Source organism: Apium graveolens, chromosome 2, assembly GCF_009905375.1.
Source record: "Apium graveolens cultivar Ventura chromosome 2, ASM990537v1, whole genome shotgun sequence".
Taxonomy (NCBI): Eukaryota; Viridiplantae; Streptophyta; class Magnoliopsida; order Apiales; family Apiaceae; genus Apium; species Apium graveolens.
Window position 1 is genome coordinate 164,978,247 of NC_133648.1, and position 21,017 is coordinate 164,999,263.

Sequence of the window (21,017 nt, forward strand, 5' to 3'; positions counted from 1 at the left end):
AGTATGAAGTGGAGAAACAAACCAAACATAGTATTATAACTCTTCGATCAGATCGAGGTGGTGAATACTTTAATGGAGTGTTTCTAGATTATCTCTAAGTAAATGGTATAGTCTCCCAGTGGACTCCTCCAGATTGGTATCTGAAAGGAGAAATCGAACTTTGTTAGACATAGTTCGGTCCATGATGAGCTATGCGAATCTTCCAGTATTCCTATGGGGTTATGCATTGGAAACCTCAGCATATTTACTGAATAAGGTGCTTTCCAAAATCTGTTCCTCAAACTTCGTATGAGATATGGAAAGAAAGGAAACCGAGTCTTAAACACGTTAAGATTTGGGGATGTCCAGCTTATGTCAAGAAAGTTGACCCAGATAAGCTGGAATATCGATCCGTAAAATGTAGTTTTGTGGGATATCCTAAAGAGACTTTAGTGTATTACTTTTGCACCGATCATCGGGTGTTTGTCTCCAGACATGCTACCTTCTTGGAAAAGGAGTTTATCCTTGAAGGAAATAGTGGGAGCAAAATTGAACTTAATGAAGTTCAAGAAGCACAAACTACTACAGATCGAGTGGAAACACCTGTTCTGACTGAACAACCTTTTGTGGAACAGCCCATTCATAGATCAGGGAGAGTGTCTCGCCAACCTGAGAGGTAATATGGCCTTGTCATTGAGAACGACAATGAGTTGTCAATCATTTGATGATGACGACCCTGTGACCTATAATGAGGCTATGAGTAGTGTTGACTCAGAGAAATGGCATAGTGCCATGAAATCCAGAATGAAATCTATGTATACGGTATACAAAAGATAGATTATAGCAGATGGCCAGGTGGAGACCTATAAGGCCAGGCTTGTGGCAAAAGAATTCAAACAAAGGCAATAGATTGACTTTGATGAAGCCTTTTACCTGTAGCCCTGTTATAATCAGTTCGGATTTTGCTTGCGAATGCTGCTTACTACGACTATGAGATCTGGCAAATAGCCAGATGGTTTTCTTTAGCCAGATGGTTTTCTTTCCAAGGGAAATGAAAACCTAGTGTGTTAGCTGCTGCGAACCATATGTGGTTTAAAGCAAGCTTCTCATAGATGGAACATCCGTTTTGATGAGACAATCAAAGAGTTTGATTTTATCAAAAACGTGGATGAACCATGCGTCTACAAAAGGGTTAGTGGGAGCGCGATAACATTTCTTGTATTGTATTGAAATAGAGTTGACACACATAACAACATAGCAGACCCACTCACAAAGCTACTTTATGAAAGTCACTTTGATCGTCAAGATGGGTATTGGATACCAGAGTGATTGGCTTTAGTACAAGTGGGAGATTGAAAGGAATATGTCCTAAGTCCAATCGTGTATTAGGATTTAGGAATAACTTTTATGTAATCTGTTTTGATTTCATTGATATTAATAAAGACTTGTTTTGTTTTTATTACGGGCTCTATCTATTTAAGTGTTTAAATAAGATATACCATAGTTTAGAGTAAAGCTTTTTATGGATTATGATGAGATCATAATAGTGAGACCTAAAAAGATGATAACTCTAAACTTAAATAGTTCCTGGTCATAGGATTACTAACTGGTAATTAATAATCCGCAAAGATCGGTACATACTATGCTTGCTTCATTATGAAGGATGTCTGTTCTCATAGACATTTGTGTGGTGACACTATAGCTAATATGTAGGTGCTTATTATAGAATAAGTTTACTGAACATGACTCGCCCAGCTGAACAACTGATGGAGTTCACTCACGTGTCAGCAGTTGTTCGCTTAGTGATAGTTGTACAAGTATCCTTAGACTTGAGGTCATCATAGTCATCTTGTGTACACTGAACTATGCTTTGGTTTAGTTCTTAGTCTCCAGGGACAATTATTAGGGCTCTTCTGGGTATAGGAATTTGTACACGAAGATAGTGTATGATCAATAAAGGATCTACCCCTTCCAGTGAAGGAAGCGAATGTTCAAGGCTGATCCACTTATGCTAGTTCAGGAATCTCTGGCCAGAGTGAATGAAATTAGAAAGGAGTTTCTAATTTGCATAGAACTACGCATAGTAAATGGTAAGCAAGTGATTGAATTAGATAGGCTTGACACGAGATCCATGCCTTGTATTTAATCGGGACATTGTAGGGTAGAAGGAGTTTATTGTACGGTAACTATTCACTGACAGGTTCTTGGTATTCTAAGCAGTGAATTTATATTATCCGGATAGTCGCGATATGTTGAGAAGCATCACTCACGATTTAGAATAAATGTGATTAATTAATTAATCATATTTAATAAATTAGAGAATTTATATAAATAATGATAAAATAGTTTTATTATTATTTATTTCTACTACCGGCTTAATATTGAACCTATAGGGTCACACCATAAAAAGAGAATGATTTTATGGTGGAGGAATTAATTAATAATGGCTAATAATTATTTATTTGTGAAATAAATAATTAATTGGCAAATTTAATAATTGATTGAATGAGATTTAATTGATTATAAATTAATTAAGAAAAGTTCTTAATATTATTAATTAAGGATTTAATTTTTGGAAATTAAATCAAGAGAGAGAATTATTTCTAAAGTGTTTAGAAAAAGGATTAATAATTAAAAGGTGTTTTAATTATTAATGAGAATAATAAATGGGATAATAATAATATTATTTATGGGAAAATTTCAGCTGAAAATTTTGCCTATAAATACACTATTATAGACCCTATTTTATTCTAACCCCAGAAACCCAAAAGTTTCGGAAAACCAAATTCTCTCCACCTCCTCCTCCTCCTAAAAGTCGTTTTCTTGGTGGATACCGGTGGAGTGCTTCACACTTGAGGAGCAACTGCTAAGGATCTCTGATCGTTGTCTCCGAATTATTTTTAAAGGTTAGATTCGATCCCTCGAATTTTTATTCACGATTTATATGCTTTTATTTGGATTTTGTGTGTGTAAAAGTGTTTTTCCACGCCCCGCTGCGTTTAAAAATCCAACACCGGCGACCCCAAAAACCGCCAGAAACCTTCGGTTTTTCAGTGCAATCCCATCCTTACTCCCTTGCCCTTCCTGCCACCCTGGTTCGCCCTAAGTCAACTTGGAACTCAAGTTCCGATCTAAAACCGAAAAGTTTCAACCAATTTCCGGCGAAAACCCGAATTCACTCATTTCTCAATCAAAAATCACGTTTAATATGTCAATTTGATGCTTAGGATATCTACAAACGTTTCCTATAATCAAAATCTATCAAACTAGTATCAATAATCAATAAAATCGAAAAATAAAAAGGGACAAAACCAAAAACTCGCCTATAACATTCTAGGACTAAAACAAATCAAATAAATGCATAAATCGATTCTCCTGATCATTATAAAGCTATTCATAACCTCAGAGTCATTCAACAATCATTAATAATCAAAAATCCAAATTCAAGAACATGAACCAAAAATCGATATTCACAATCAAGCAACCTCAATTTGTAAAAATAGTACCAATAGAACGGGCTCATTGAAAGGATTGTTTTGGTATGTGGAGCATCAACAGATGATCCCTGAATCTCCCAAAATCATTGGATTTGTGTTCTTGAAGAAATTTTACCCCCAATTTTGTTCTTGGTTATTGTTCTTAATGAAAATAAAAATAAAATAAAAGAATTAATGGGTTATTTATATTTTCTGAAAAATAAATACCCCAAAATCAATTTAGGGTATTTTTATTCCCTAATTAAAATAATTAAACCCCAAAATAATAATTACGGGGAATAATTTTAAAAACAGTAAAATATAAAATTTGTATCAAATTTTCCCCAAAATTGCGAATAATTCAAAAATATAAAATACAGGGTATTTGAAATACGTATAATTTGATAAAAATAAAAACGTAAATTTTGTGGTCTTTGACGTCCCGATGTGGTCCCGGTCCTTTAATTTTTGAAAACCCGAAACGATTCTTAAATTAACAGAAAAACCTGAAAACACATAAAATAAATTAATTAAACACACATAAAAGAGATAAAACGAGTAACTCGATAAAGACGCAAATAAACACGCATCTAAATTACGGACCGATTCATATAAATGCATCTTAAACACGTAGCAAGTATCTCATTGGATCATATCGTATCCGAAAATAGATTACTTAGCCGCTAAGTAACTATAGAAACGATACAATTTAATATCAGATTTGGATAATTATCAAAATCGGGCTTCTTATAAAATAATTTATACGAAAATAATGTAATAATATCCCGCCTTTCGAGAATACGGGTTTTGTTGATTTATCAAAACGTTTATTGTATCAAAAATTTTGCGCTGGGACGCGTACGGGTCAAATCGTAATCCGGATTGAAAAAGTCAAAACACGGAAAATGTCCGGAATTACCAGATTAGGTTGTGAAGGAGTTTTCGGAAGAGTTTCGGGTTGTAAAAACGCAAAAACAGTTGAAATTGAACGATTCCCGGTTTTATAAAATAGTTTTGTAATTATTCAGAAAAAATTAATAACTCCATAAATCATTATAAATTCATATAATAGTCCAAAAATTACCAGAAAAATATTATAATTATCTATATTCTATCCCGGACATATTACAAATTAAAATACTCAAATAATATCACATATAAACATCCAAAATATCAACTCCAATTATCATATAATTCACTAAAATTCACATAAAATCACATAAATAATTTCAAATAATAATAATAATAATATCTACAAATATGGGATATTACAAAAACAACCTCTTTAATCTCCACAGAAGTGACCTCTCTAACCATAGCAGACGCTGCACCAGGCTCTAGCTTCCTGGCGTAAGGTTCCAAACCAACACATTTGTCACAGTAGTCCTTCGAGCCCAGTAAAAGCTTATAAAAGTCCACGAAATGATCATTCATCTCAGCTCCTTGAAGACTAACACCCTCTTGATTCACAATTTCTATCACTTTCTTCTTTAACCTCCTGGATTGTAAGCTTTTATGAAAGAATTTCGAATTTTGATCACCCACCTTTAACCAATGCACCTTAGCTCTCTGTTTCAGCAACCTTTCTTCCTCCAATCTACAAGTTCTGTATTCTCGAGAAATATTTGCCTCCTTCTTTTTTAAGTCCTCATCAAAAGGAGTAAGGTCCAGATTCTTCTGAATATCAATTAACCTGTTCTTCAATAATTCTCCCTGAACAGCCAAGTTCCCACCTTTCCAAGACTCGGTCTTAAAAACCCTTTTAAGTCTATGGAGCTTCTGAACAATTTGAAACATTTTAAAACCTCCATCACGTTTAGACCACTCTGCCTCCACTAAATTTAAGAAATTATTTCTATAAGCCAGAAAATTATTAAACTTGAAAGACCTCTTACCCTGTTGACGAGCTTGACATAACTTTACAATGGCTGAACTATGATCACTGACCCCCCTTGGCAAGAAAGAAACCTTAGCTCCTCCAAATTTCTGAAAGAAATCTAAATTAGCAAGGACTCTATCAAGCTTTTTAACCATCCCCACACCTTGAGGAGAACCTGCCCAAGTAAAATTAATACCAGAAAAAACCACATCCTGGACCTCGATAAAGTTGACACAATCTCGAAACTCTTGTGTAGAAGGCGACTAACTCTCCACACCTCCTAAACACTCAGCTTCAGTAAGCATAGCATTAAAATCCCCCATCAAGGAGAAGTTGATGTACGCAAGCTATACGAGTTGAGAGAATGTCACAATTTCCTCCTGTCAACATGTTTATTTTCCGCATAGACAATAGAGCAATGAAATGAAAAGATATCTTACTTTCCAATAGTCACCACACTATGAATAACTTGATCAGTGGTAATAATTTCCAGAACCTCAAAAATATTTGAATTCCAACCAAGCACAATTCGACAACCCCTAGAGCAAAACTCAGAATTCGAAATCCAATCCCATCTTCTAAACAAGTTATTAAAAATATTCTTGACTCTACCACGAGCAACATGCATCTCAATAAGGCCACACAAACCAATTTGGTTATCTAAAATTAAATCTTCGACTTCTTTACGTTTTGAGGGCTGATTGAACCCTCTCACATTCCAAAAACCTATATTATCCATAAAATAACGGATAGATAAGTAAGGAACCCAGATAATAGGCCTACTAATGATGAGGAGCATCCGCATCACCTGACCCCCAAGCTGAATAATCCCCTTCATTTAACTGGCAATCTATACCTTGCAGCATAAAATTGTCAGTGTCATCGGGCTCGGATAAAATATCCTTGTCAGAATTAGAAAAACCAGATACAGACTTCACTTTATGAATTCGATTCTGATGTTCCTCAAGTTCCTCAATGTTTTGTTCCATTCGAGAAATAACTTCAGGTGGCAAATTACTTCCACTCAAGATATGCTCCTTAACCCTGTCATTTAGAATTTCCACAGCTGACTTCTCTACAACTTGCTGAGACTTCACCATAACAGACTCAGGCACCACATCCAACCCTTCAACAACCAAATTATTAGACACCTCTACTGTATCCAAGTCCAGCACATCAAACCGGTTCTTAACAGCAACTTGTCCCACAGAGTTCCCTATCCTATCTTTGCCACCATAATGCCCTGATCCTTTATTACTTCTACCTCCATAATTTTGCTTGTCAAAAATAACCACACCTCAATTAACACTCTGAAAATTACGACTCACAACACCCTTCTTATTATACTTCCCAGGTCCTCCACACTCCACCATTTTCTCCTTCCCCTTTCGATGCACCTCCTTAAAACCATCATCTTGCACTACTTGATTCTAAACCTCCTTAGCCTTCCTAGATTCATGAATCTTTTTAGCAACCAAGACAGAACAAACAGACCTGGAATGCCCAAATGTTGAACAGTGAGAACACCATGAAGGCCTCCAAAACTACTCTACTTATTAACTTTTATTTGAACCAAATGCTGAACAGTGAGAACACCATGAAGGCCTCCAAATTAACTTTTATTTTAAAATTTATGTTTTTACATGTTTTTCTAAATAAAGATTTATGAATTAAGATAAATTTATTTAAAATTTATTTATTTTAGCGGAGTTAAGTAAAAAAAAATTTGACATTTAACCAAAAACTTATTTAACTTACAAATATATATTTATATATTACTTATACTAGTTTACGGCCCGTGCATACTTGATTAATATTTATATATTTTTATTTTCATTTTTTATAATTTTAATAAAATGCTATATAAATAATTAAATACTATATAATGATTATATAATTATAATTTCATTGTGCATAATTTCAAGTTAGGTACAAATATTATAAATAATATATGATCTATGAGATCATATTCATAAATAATAATATAAATATTTGTTGTTGGTAAGATTTGAACCTATATGTATCTTTATAAATAATAATATAAATGTTTGTTGTTGACGAGATTCGAACCTGAGAACTAGTGAAGTGTATTTTTTAGTATTTGAATCTAACGGCTCCGATTATTTGATGAAAAATATCTGACGGTCGTGATAGAAAGGGATAACCAAACTACAAATTATACCCATGCTGATTATTATAATATAGTATAGAAGTCTCTTATTTATTTTAAATTATAACTTATTTATTTTACAACGGTAACTTATATTTTTATTGTAATCTTTCTTTTGTACCAATGGTGGCGAGTTTAGGATTCGGGTTGCAATTTCCTTTTCAATTAAATTGAAGAATATTGAATAAAGCATGACTCGACCTAACAAATTCTGGATATAAAAAAATTCAACATTTTCTTTACAATTTTAATGATAGAAATTTAAAAAAGATAAATTCCCCTAAAGCTGCTTTTTCTTAAAAAAATGATGTCTGGAAAGTTCTCCCACATGTTTTTTGATTAGTGTCACTACCAAACATGTCCATTTTATATATATATATATATATATATATATATATATATATAGTTTGTCCTCTTTTTGTTTAGTGTTTTCAGAACACAAAGAATCCAGCATCAAAGTAAATTCAAGCGTTTTTAAACAAATTACAGGAGCATGGACTTAAAAGCCAAGCACCAATATCAACGTTGTACACCAAAATGCCTTTAGTATTGGAAATCTGCTTGCATTGCCCGGTGATTCAGTTGGCAGTCATTGCATCAATTGACATTCACCGATACAAGGCAGTTGCTTTACAAGCTGTATTCACTGTTTTTTTACTGAATTGCGCTGAACCTGAATGCTTACATATTTGATCACACCTCTTGGACTGCATTAGGCTACCCCAAATACTAGATATTTGATCACACCCCTTGTACTATATTAAGCCCTAAATGCTAGATATTTGATCACACCCCTTATATAAGTTCCTCGTATATATTGTGTATGTGCTACATGTAATATAACTTTTTTTAGTAAATGCGTGTAATAGAACTTGCGAGATCTTGAAAATTTGTGCTCCACTTTGGATGCGGATATCATATTTTAAACCTTATTCATTAGAACCCCTATATTAGAAAATATGACTAAACATGAAACTATAAATTTTATTTCCTTCTAATTCAGTTACTACATTTCTTTTGTTTTCTCCATCAAGTATAAGCAGAGACTTTGAATTTTTCTCTTCCCACACTTGTTTGCGCAACAACAAACAGAAGAATCTTAAAAGTGCCATATTAATTGGTTCTTAATTTTCTTATCACATATGACTAACAACAAACAAAAGAATCTAAAAAAATACACAAATGAATCAGTCATAAATTTTTCCTATTGAAATCAATATTCATTATCGTGACATGACAAAGTCAGAAGTTTGAGTTTGTGACTCATCCTGGAGGCCACCGGCAAGTCTCTAGCGATGCCTTTGAAAGGAAGTCCAACAATTGCCTAAAATACTTAGAGCTATTGCTATATTTTAAATACAAAAAATGAATTTTCATGTTAAAATACAACTTGCCTCCTTTGACACAAAACATATTCCAAGTAAAACAATATTTCAATTATGTAATTCTAAAGTGCACAACTACGTTGTCATAATTACTTTATTAATTTATCTAACTACTTGCATGCATGTGAGAATCTATCTATACTATATTATTATAAGCAAAACATTCGTTTGGTGGTTGGTTAACGGTTTCCTAAAAAGTATGATAACACTTCTAAAATAACAAATATACTTTTATTAAAAAAATAAATCAAATATCTAATATAACTACAAACTCTATAAATTTTTATCCAACTTAATATCTAATTACAATCAATTTCTTTCTTAACTCTTTTGTACGAAACCAAACACTTTCAAAATTAATAATTTATAGTTGTCACATGAGTAGCTACTAAAAACCTACTCCAATGACTATTTATATCAAAAACATATTTGGATTGCAAATTTAATAAATAAATTTGAAAATAATAAGATTAAATAATTTATATTAAAATTAATATCATAAATTTCAAAAACTTATTTATTTTATTTCATAATTTACCTTTAATAATAAAAAGTCAATATAATAATAATATAATTATAAATATTAAAATTAAATCATGCATCGCATAGGATATATGTTATTTTAAGCGTAATATGTTATGATTGGTTATTCAGTAAAAATCATCCTAAAAATTAGTTAACACGACTTTCAAAAACATTATTAATATTAAAAATAAGAAAAAAATATGTATTTTTGACTCTTTTAAAATTAATTCAAATTATAATTCTCGAATTGGAGACCAAATAATTTTATAATCAATTAATTCTTAATGGTTAATACACATTAGATGAACACAAATATTATATTTAAAAATTAAATTAAAAATACATGAAAGTGAAAAAACACAAAACTTGCATTTTCTTACTGTCTTTACATATGTCAACATAAAATAGGATTCCTTATGTTGAAATAGAATTCTTTATATTTAAAAAACACCGATAACTAAAAAATGGATATTTTCGAAGTAAAAAAATTGAATTTAGGTTTTGTACACTAAAATTTTAATTATAAAATAAAGAATTTATGGTGTAAATATTAAAATATTAGTCATGTCACATTTTTAATATATTTCAATTTTAATAATTTAGTATTGAAATATGATGGTATTGTTAAATATTAAAATAAATATACGAGAATCGTTATATTCAATATGAACAATATTCTAGATTTTAATATTTTAAATATCCAAATTTGAATCCGTCAAAAATATAATATTAAAAATGTCTCATTAATTTCAATAATACATAATTATTATATTTTATTTAATTATCTTTTATAATTTTTATTTTTTACAAAAAATATTAAATAAATAATAATATTATATTATAATTAGTAATATTTATACTTGGTTCTATATTTATTATCCCGTATAACATTTTTCTATTTCGCATCCATGTATAACATTCCATTAGAGTAGAGCTTTATCTGAAATATTGTATTATAGAAATAGCACCCCCTATTAACACCACCGTTGTACTTTCTCTGTGGACTGTGATGATACATATAATAAATGTACCTCTTTTGTTGGCACATGGACTGAGCATTGATTATTCCATTCTATTGAATACAAAGTCTGTACAGTTGTTCTCTATGTACTCAACCAAACAAGGATCTACATGTTTGATTCAAAAATCATTAAGCACTTGATAAATCATAAAATTTGATGTCATTTGAGAAAACAAATTCAAGTAGTGATAAACATAATCTACAAGGCATAGACCAAGGGCTTAAGCTTAGAAACCCACAAAACTAGTAGTACAAGTCAAAAGTATTATCTGTCTTCCAGTATCGAATTCCCCACAAATGAGACTTTATAACAGACAAACATGGACTCCACTAGTGCCCATTACCTTTTTACAGCTCCCATCTAAAGGAATATTGTGACGGCAATTGTGCAGAAGCTCCTTCTATTATTGGAGCTCCATTTGATCAAGACTCTGCAAGTGACCCATTTGCACAGCAAAACCACTTTTTCTGCACATCAATGGGCATTACGGATCAATTGCACAAACAAATTTCTTCGGCTATTGATATAATTAATAAAAAATCTCCAATAACTTCTGAAATAGTTTTCGAGCGTATTGGCAAAATTAACTTTTTAATACAAAAAAATCCAGAATGGCAACTAACAAGGGCAGTCACAAACAGTGCACATATCAAGAATTGCTACGACAAGATGACATGAACTTTTGCAGTGAACAAAGCAGTGCGGACTGTCAGCTAGATACAACAAAATTCCAAAAACACAACTATATTCACAACTATGATACAGGGCCCTACCTTATATTTTGAGGCATCCAACCAAAAACAGATCCAAACAATTGTGTAAAATATGTATTAAGAGTTTAAGAACTACTAACATAACTGCAGTTTGAATCTCCGACATAATACCTTCTGTAGCAAAATACCTATACTTTTAAGAGAAACAACCATTACCTCCTATGTCGTATATATTTCCAAAATATTATCTCCGTAAAACAATTTTTGGGATGCATTGCATACATATTTGACATTGCCATCTTAAACAACTAGCTACATCTTTCTTTAATAACCGGCTTAAAATCCAAAAAAGTTTCAGGTAGTACTAAGAACTAACAAATCTTAACCAATTTTTTCATTCCCATTCAGAAAATATAACTTAATTCTGACCTAGTCATTTGAATCAGACAGAAATCTGTAAGTGGACAAATTAACCTGAGAATTGTCCACTTCTCACGAAGAAGTTTCAAGAGGGAATGTAAGAGTCCTATACTCCCCTAGTTCTTGTTGCACTTGTTGGTTTACTCACTATTCTCCACTATTTAATTTATTGTGTTTAGATCTAAGGCTTGTGGAGACTATTTACATTCTCACCGAAGGTGATTATCTTCATCTTTCAAGTTGTAAGGTCTTCTCTCACTATTTCTCTCTTATGCAAGGTTAGATAGTTAAATTGGTTGTTACTTTAGGTGTGAGCGTTTAATCAAAGATGTAAGGTCTACTACAATATTTCTCGATTAAGCAAGGATAAATAGCTGATTTTACAGAAAACATTGACTGGTTTCTCAATGGCTTAACAAAATGAAAGACGGATGCAACTTCTTTCTATTGTGGTTTAACTTTATTCAAATGTAGGTAAACCAAACCTAGTTCCAATACTTCTAAATAGCCTTTTCAGTTTTTTCGGCAAAATTGACTGCATTCCCTATTCCAAGTCCAGCAATGACGATTTGTTCGACCTAGTTACGTTCTAACAACTCCCTGTTTGTTTTGTTTGTCCAAATGGCTTCTACTACAATAATTTCTATAATAACGTGCAAGTATCTCATAGCTCAAAGATAGCATACCCAATTCCGAATGACATAAAAGTTACCTTCCTCACTTCTATCATCAAACTTGAGAGCTTTTGTAGTCGGTCACCCACTTTTGGTTATCCAATTTTTTGGTTTCCTCAAATTTGTAATATGATATCAAATATATTATAAAATATCTTTTTAGATCCTATATGCTATATATTACATTGTCATACTAAAAATCCTGTTTACAATTTAATATTACATAAGATAATCTTACCAAGTACAATCTACCTACACATCACAGAATACAGATTAATAAGCACTCAAAACTCCAGTTCTCCACTTTACATTTTTAAATAAAACCATTTAAAATTGCAACTCATTACTTACATTAAATCTCATTAAAAATGTTATATACATATTCAAAATGTATGTTGGAACATGCGAATTCCCTTTCAAGATGTATAAACTTTTACTTCATTTAAGTCTTGCTTATTAGCAAGTTTTATCTTCTATCTCTGTGGCAAGAGGTTTTCTTTCTTTTATCTACTATTGTCTCTGTATAAAACTTTGGAATTCCCTGAATATGGAGCGCAAAAACGTCGTCTTGAAGATTTATGTTCAAAAATGACTATAGAAGAGGAGGAATTGTTATTGAAGCAGAGGAGGTCCAAGAGCAAAAAGAAACATTTGTGTTGGGCAAATTCTTAACAGAGAAAAAAATAAATTACGAGGCTATGCAGAATTTGTTGGCATCTTTATGGAGACCTAAAGGAGGGGTCGAAAATTCACGATCTCGAAGGACACAGATACTCCTCCATTTTTAACATATAATGAATTTGCAAAAAGTGCTAACCCAGATAAGGAAATCAACGCTTGTGGCGTTTGCTTACGGGCGCCAACGCGGAGACTAAGGCAAGTTCTGGGGCAAGGTGCTTAAGGAATGCACACGTGATGGAGAAGCTAGTTCGACATTGAAAGATGCTAAGGCCAGGTCGTCAAAAAATGCTCCCAAGGATGATGAAATGGAGGCGAGATTTATTGAAGTTGATGGTGTGGTGTGCAAACTTTCTGGAGATGTTGGGGAAATTAAGATCAGGAAGCAGAATCAGGGGGAAAGAGATATGCTAAATCATAATAAGAAACAGGGTCGATGTCTATGAATTGCGAAAGTGGTGGGAATGAACAAATTGTGATAGACCCGAAACAGGTGTTGGACAGAAGAGATAGTATTAGAGCAACAAATGGGCTGACAAAACAAAATGAAGATGTGCCAAAAAACTTGAAGATGGAGGGCTCCAGGTACCAGGCCTACCTAGAATTATGAGTCTAATAGCATGGAATTGCCTATAGCCTGGAAAACCCATGGGCGTTTAAATTTCTAAATGAAATCAACCAACACTTTAGTTTTAGGCGCAGTTTATACTTTTATCTGAAACTTTAGTTAGTAAAGGTAAAGTAGGCAAAGTATGCAAGAAATTAGGTTCTGCCGGGTATTGGAGTGTTGACTCGCGGGGCGTGGAGGTCTTCCCCTCTTTTGGAAACATGAGAAAGGGATAGAGATCAAAGGAAGTGAATAACATTTTCTTTATTTTTAAGTAGAAATGGAACAGATTGACAGATGGAGATATACAGGTTTTTATGGTTGTCCGGAAAGGAGACGAGAATCTTGTAATTTGTTACGCGATTTGGCATCTAGATCAGTTACCATGGTGTGCTACCGGAGATTTGGATGATCTTATTTTTACTGATGAAAAGTGTGGAGTAACTTCTAGCTTCACACATAATGAGATGGAATTTGGTGAAGTTATACCTCAAAGAGGGGTACGTCAAGGAGATCCCATATCTTTGTATCTTTACATTGTATGTGCGGAGGACCTTAGTGCGATTATGAGAAACGAAGAAGGTCTGATCCATGGATGTACTATTGCGAAGGGAGCACCAACTATTTTACATCTTCTGTTTGCAGACGATTGTTATTTCTTTTTTAAGGCTACTGGTCTGGAAGCAAAGAATATGAAAAAAATATTTAAGGTATGAGGCACTATCAGGGCAGACCATCAATTTTAGTAAGTCAAACCTTATTTTCTACCCGAATACTAGTGGAGATAATAGAAGACTAGTCTGTGAAAGCCTTGGGGTAGGTGAGGTGTATGCGCCTAGTAAGTATCTTGGGATGCCGATAAGAATTGGAAAGAACAAGAGTGCGATGTTTGACTTTTTGATAAATCGAGTGCGAGAAAAAATTGCAGGTGTGGAGTACAAGTGCCTACAAGGAGCTGATAAACTTATATTGTTAAAACGGCTGCACGAGCAGTTCCAAACTTTTAAGTGAATCTCTTTTTACTCCCAATTGAAGTTTGTGAGGATATTAAAAGACAGATAAATGGTTTTTGGAGGGGGGATAAGATGGTTGTGATGGGAGAAGCTATGACTCGTAAAAGAGGTTGGAACTTGGGATGTAAAAATTTAGGAATGTTCAAAATGCTTGCAAAACAGGGGTCGAGGCTAATCAATAATGATAATCCCCTTCTGTCAAAAATCACCAGGGCAAGATATTTCCCAAATAGTGACATAAAGATGGGTGCTAATCCAAATTACATGTGGCGGAGTATATTAGCAGCACAAGAAATAATTAGAAGGGGTTGCAGAAGAAGTATCAGGAACGGTGAAGATATGCGCATGTGGAAAGTGCCCTGGTTACCTTGTAAAGAGAATGGCTATTTAATGACCGATATGCCACAGAGCTTAAAGGATGTTGCAGTCCAAGGATTGATGGGAACGGGCAAAAAATACTTGTAAAATGTAGGTTCTAGCGGAAATCTGTAATGAGATACAGGGAGTTAATCAAAAAAATTCCTCTTCCCCACGCAAGAAAGACAAGATTCCTGGTTTTGGTTACTATATGAGAAGGGGTGTTTCACGGCTAAGAGTTACTATTAAAGTTTGCAGGGCGAGTTCGATACTACTGACTCAAGTTTTTGGAGAAAATTATAGAGTCTAAAGATTAATAGGGATGTTATTAAATTCTTATGGCGTACATGTAAAGTTTGTCTACCATCTCACCCCGTCTCTACCATTTCAATATGGAGGAGAAACAGACATGAGCCATTAGCGGCAGCAATTATATAATAATAGTAACACAAACTAATGAAAAAGTTCTCAGTTGATCGATATATGCTGAAAATCAGTATGTTACATATAATTCTACATCAGCAAGTTAAAGAACTTACAGCCTGCGGCTTCACAGGATCCACAGCATACTTCATGTTAGGATCTGCTTTTGAGGGTGACTCAGGCTTTCCACCAGTCTTTTTCTCATCTCTGGCCTTGTTAAAAATAACAGTGAACCCTTCAGCAGAAGCAGGATCGTTCACATCCCATTCACCAAACTTTGGCAATGGCCTGCCCTTATCCTGCCAATACACAACAGAAGAAACTCTTAAATATGTAACATAGTCGATCTTTCTGATAAAAACTTTACATGGAAATTTTACCATTATATTACTGCTCAAACACTATCAAAATGTACTAAATTCGTTGAATGTAGCCTGAAAATTCTTTTCTTCGCTTGAGTAACGCAAACATCTCACAGAAGTACAATTAATCTTGCACTCTTTCTTGCCAGTATGAATAAAAACTATCTTACACAGTGAGGCACACTTCAATGTCATAAACCAATTTACAGCGGACACAAAACTTGATAACATGTATAAAAAAACGAGACAATTGACAAATTAAGCAGAAGGGGTATGGTAAGAAGCAAGTAAGGCTTAGAAGCTCAACTCTGTAATATGATGTACAGCAAACATTTCAGATTGTACTCATATATTTGCCCAAAATGCAGAATCACAAAATGTAAAACCTCGGAATAAACAACTTAAAATTAAATCCAGTTAAATGAGAGTTTGTAGTCTGTAATTAAAGTGGACCGAAGAAGATGGTATTCAGATAAAAAAAGTAGCATTTCCTTTTTGTTTAAAACCTTGGGCACAGATACAAATTATTGAGGCTCTCATTTTCATGTTATAAAGGATCTAAAGAAAGGAACAGCAAAAGTTTTAACGGCATGGGGAACTTAAACGACCCTTCCCTTTGCAGTGTAATTTACAAATAAACGAATAAATGGATCCCCGGACAAAGAATCGAAACCCTTGTGTTGTTAGATCACCCAACAAAGACAAGACTGGACAAAAATTAGAATACTCAAGGTAGAATAAAGCAAAGGGTACAGTGAAGCACAACAAAATTAGATACAACCCTAGTACCAAATTAAGATTATATACACTAACCCAAGTATTGAAATGAGGAAAAAATGCAAGCAAGCAATTATTAGAATACAATAAAAAACAAGTAAAACAATAAAGACGGAATGTTGAATGTAGGGTGAGAACAAAAGCGATCACATACCGACATGAATCGAGAGAGGAGAGGAGAGGACAGATGGGGGAGTTTTAAAAACTTGGTCTTGGGAAGATAAAAGAGAAGAGAAAGGGGGAGGACTAAAAGGGGCAGTAGCAGAGGGGAGAGAGAGAGTATGGAGAGTCGTGTCTTGTGTGTGAATGTAGGTGTAATAATGATGCACTCTATGCTTCACTACCATAAATATTCTCTTACTTTCACGCACTCTCATGTTTGTGCAGCTGCTGTTCAGTATTTTCGGAATATTAATACCACTCCCTCCATACAAATTCCCCTTTTAAAAAACATTGTTTCATTTAGTTGTTCATTTTAATTTTCAATATAAATTTATGTTTTCAAATATCTTTTTTTATCAAACTCCGCATATTTTTTATTTATATTTACAACATTAATCTTATCCCATATATTTTAACTATTTAACACAATTAATTTGTTAACATTCATATAATTGATCTCAATTCATACATTAAATCTTAAAAATTATATTTACTTTAATAATATGTCATATTATAAATTTATTTGTATAAATATTTATAATATGTATAATCAAAATAGGAAAATAATTACATGTAATATTATTTATAAATAATAATAATAATAAATTAATTCTGATTAATCCCCGATTACCCGATTAATCAGAGCTTTCACCGAATAAGTCTGATTCCCGCTTTTTACAACACTGGTATAGGCTGATATTTTGCAATATGATTGTCATAACCCCAATTTTTGGAATTTTTGAAACACGGATGAATAGTAACTTTTGCTGATGATGCTGATTAAGGAAAATTATCAGATCACGCTATATAGGAGTACTGTTATGGAAATTCTAAGATCGTATTAGTATTCCATAAAGTAAATAAGTGTATGTAAAGATCGTCAGAATCCAAATTCGAACACTTTGATTTTTCCCGAAAATCCACCAGATACCGAAAGAATTGAGTATAAGGTAACATGATTAAAAGGATTTAAATTCAAAGATTATAAGAGAGGATTATAAAAGGAATATAAAATATTGAGAAAGGGTAGAGGAACCCAAATAATAAGATCCCGGATATGATCCCTCGAACGATAAACGCGAACGAAAGTTAAGCGAACCGTATAACAGATCAGCGATCATTAGCCAAGTAATTAGGAGTTAGTCAAAGGGGTTAGTGGATGATGATGTCATCACACCAACAAGAGGAAGACAAGTGTAACAAGATGACATAAATAGATGACATAGGCATGACCAAATGGGAAGGGTTGGTTGGTTGATTGTGAGCCACACAATTTTTACCATGGTAAAAGGTTAATTAACAAACAAAAAAGAAGCAACCAAGCAAACACATTCATTTCTTCCCCCATCTCCTTGCTCACGGTTTTTGAAGAAAAACAAGAAGAAAAATTTCCAAACCCAAGCTCCACTCAATCATAATTCAAGAGGTCTGTTTCCTTGGATTCTATATTTCATAACTAAGAAGAGCAAGTAGTTTGAGTGCTTGAGTCCAAGGTTTGCTAGCTCAAATAAATCATTTTAGTTTAGGGTGAATAGTAACTTTCAAGAACAAATTTTTGATTCTTGATTTTATTTGTAAGGTCAAGGTAGCTTAAGCATAGATTAAGGCTTCCATGGTCATTCCAAGGATCTTTCATTGATTAAAAGCTTCAAGGAAGGTATAAAACTTCAAACCCGAGTTTTACTTTGAATATTTAGGAGTGGTTTTGATTAATATAGTTCATGAGAAGCATGATGCTTGTGTGTTTAAAGTTTGGTTGGGTTTGTAGTGATTTGGATGATTAAATCTTGTTTATAGTTAATGAAACTTAAGTATAGTTAGTAGTTCATGTTTGTGGTTGAATAAATTGAAAAATCTTGAGGATATGGACTGATGTAGTAAGGTTTGGATGAAGTTTGGTTGTATTGGTGGTTATGGGTTGATTTGTTGTTGATTTGTGGATGATTGGAGTAGTTTAAACTTTGGTAATCACGTAAACATAGCTGTCGTAATGCCCGATTTACCTTAGACTACTTTTGTTCTTAACATCAGGACCCGTGAACTCACTGTTAGGTTTTGACCATTGCCATGTTTAGATAGTTCATGTTACGAGCTTCGTTTTGATATGTGGTTCGCTTGAATCCGATGTACGGTTTAGGAGAAACGACCGTTTTAAGTAACGGCGTTTCGCGAACGAACCATTACCCCTCTCCTTACTTTGAAACCTTGGTTAAGGATGCGGCCCCTATCCAACAAGGACTCTCGTCAAATTATGGATGATTTTAACACTCTGGTCGAACTGATTTTCGAACAGGAATCCTGACCTCGTATACCAGGAATCCTAGTCTTTTAGACCAGGAACCCTGAATTACGGGTTACCAGCCTTTTAATGGCCATAACTTTTCGCTCGTTGCTCTGATTTGAGCATATAATATACCGAAACGAAGCTTATTACGAGCACTAACTCATGATGGCATCTTCTTAATTTTTTTGCGTTCCTCGATCCATCAATTTTGACATAAAGTGGCCTATACGAGCTTTCAATTAACGTGATCTCTACGAGCCTTATTTCTACTTAGTCCAACCAGGTGAGTTGTCCTTCTGATATTCCCAACCATATTAAACCTTGAGGTTTAAGGTATGTCAAGTCTGAGTACCTTATTTTCTCAAACTGTTTCCAAGTTTGTGGGATCCTTGTCCCAAATATGTTCATGTTTAAGATGACTCTTCGAAAATAGGTATTGCCTTTCCTTTCTGCCCAACTCGGGACGCCTTGATTTTTCCAAGGACTAAGTCTCTCTATCGAAGAAATCTTTCTTTTATTCTTACAGTATAGTCATCGAAACTTGTTTCAGATGCTCAACAATCCTGGTGTTGGCTTCATCAAATCTAAAGTATGTGTCATGTCTTCCTCATTCTCCCCGGGCTCAAAGACCTCAACCTTTGGAGTTGTTTAAGTGATTCATAATGGCATCACAACCTCAGCTTTATCAGCCAGTAAGAATGGAATAACTCCTATCATTTCTTTGCAAGTGGCATATCCGCCTAGTCTTTTCTCGAGTATTCTTCCCTCTTTCAGTCCACCAAGGATTACTCGACTTCCTACCTCGGCTTGCCCTTTCATTTAGGGGTGAGAAATAGTTATGGAGCAGGATTTATTATCGCTCTTCTCACATCATTGTTGTTGTGCTGTCTTCTATCACCCGTCACTAGGATTTGTGGGAGTTCATACCTTTATATCGCATCTTTCTGCGGGAATTGTGTCACTTGGATGCTAGTTATACAACCAAGGGTTTTAGCCTCAAACTTCTTTGTGTCAGGATCTACCTCCGGGAACTGGCTATGGGAATGTATCAAGAGTATCAATCTTATACGTTGTAAATGAGACATGGGAATTGGTTAAAATCAATATCTTATAAGATTTCCTAACAACATGTGTGTGCTTCCGACATCAAGTATACTTTCTTATCGTAATATTTGGCATCACCCATCATCTTTAGCCAATAGAATTCCAACAAGTAAGTTTTGAGTGTCGGCCCCGTACCCCGGACGTAACCCACGTTTCTTCTCATGTATTCCTTTGAGATCAACTCCATTTTTCGGGTTCTCGGGCATTTCAGGTAATGAGTCACGAACTACTTCTTGTATAAATTCCTTGCAATCGGATTAAGCTTCAAAGCTTTTTCCAGCATTTTTCATGCTTCCATGGCATCGTCGGGTCATCGACTATTTTGAGTCGAGACTTTTAGGCAATGAGTCCTCGCACATATCGGTGTTATCAGCTTTTTATTAGTTTTTGGGTCTTTGAGGCTTAGAAGTAAAAACTTCTCGTATATTTTTGTATCTTTTGAGTCACGGCCCTCATGCCTTCCTTCCTCAGGATGGAGAATTCATCAAATTCAGTCATGACTTCACAAGTCTCTCATATCTTGTTGGAGAATCTATTGATTCTAAAACTCCAGCCTTCTGGTTGACTTATCTTTAATTTAGACAGCCTGGTTGAACCGTATTTCGGTCAGGATTTAGTCTCCTTTCGAGCTGAATTCTGCTCAACTACTTTTTTTTGGTGTCAGCCTTGCCCCCCCCCCCGGGTGCTGCTCATTGATGAACTTCTGTAGAGGTTAGTTCCGCTTCTTAGGGTCCCAAGTATTCCGAGTATGGATCACAAAGAATTTCTTATGTAACACCTCTCACCTAGAGCGTATCTAGGAGCTTTTACAATGGCTTTCATGCCTCATATGCATTGGGTAACCACTAGTTTCTAGGTAAACCTTCATAAAATTAACCCAACAATTTTCCACATGTGACGGCCTCAACCCCGGGGTCAGGAGTTGTCGTCACCAACAACAATAATAATAATCATAATATAATTCAAATCACTAATTACATAACCACGACCCCTTTACCAAGACCTTT

The 21,017-nt window shown here is 34.0% G+C and overlaps 1 protein-coding gene across 1 annotated transcript; it reads right to left on the minus strand.

Moving 5' to 3' along the window:
• Positions 1-10,576: 10,576 nt before the first annotated feature.
• LOC141707967 (protein NOI4-like) lies at positions 10,577-16,819 on the minus strand. The gene is made up of 3 exons (XM_074511420.1): positions 16,615-16,819; positions 15,438-15,620; positions 10,577-10,903 (listed from the first exon to the last, which is right to left on the minus strand). Exons 1-3 carry the CDS (start codon positions 16,618-16,620, stop codon positions 10,859-10,861), a joined length of 234 nt encoding a protein of 77 aa, XP_074367521.1. The 5' UTR covers positions 16,621-16,819; the 3' UTR covers positions 10,577-10,858.
• Between the last annotated feature and the right edge of the window lie 4,198 nt (positions 16,820-21,017).

Coding starts and splice junctions, on each gene's coding strand:
- LOC141707967 (XM_074511420.1), bottom strand. Junction 10,904..15,437: donor ATCCTGTGAAGCCGCAGGCT/GTAAGTTCTTTA, acceptor ATTGATGTGCAG/AAAAAGTGGTTTTGCTGTGC.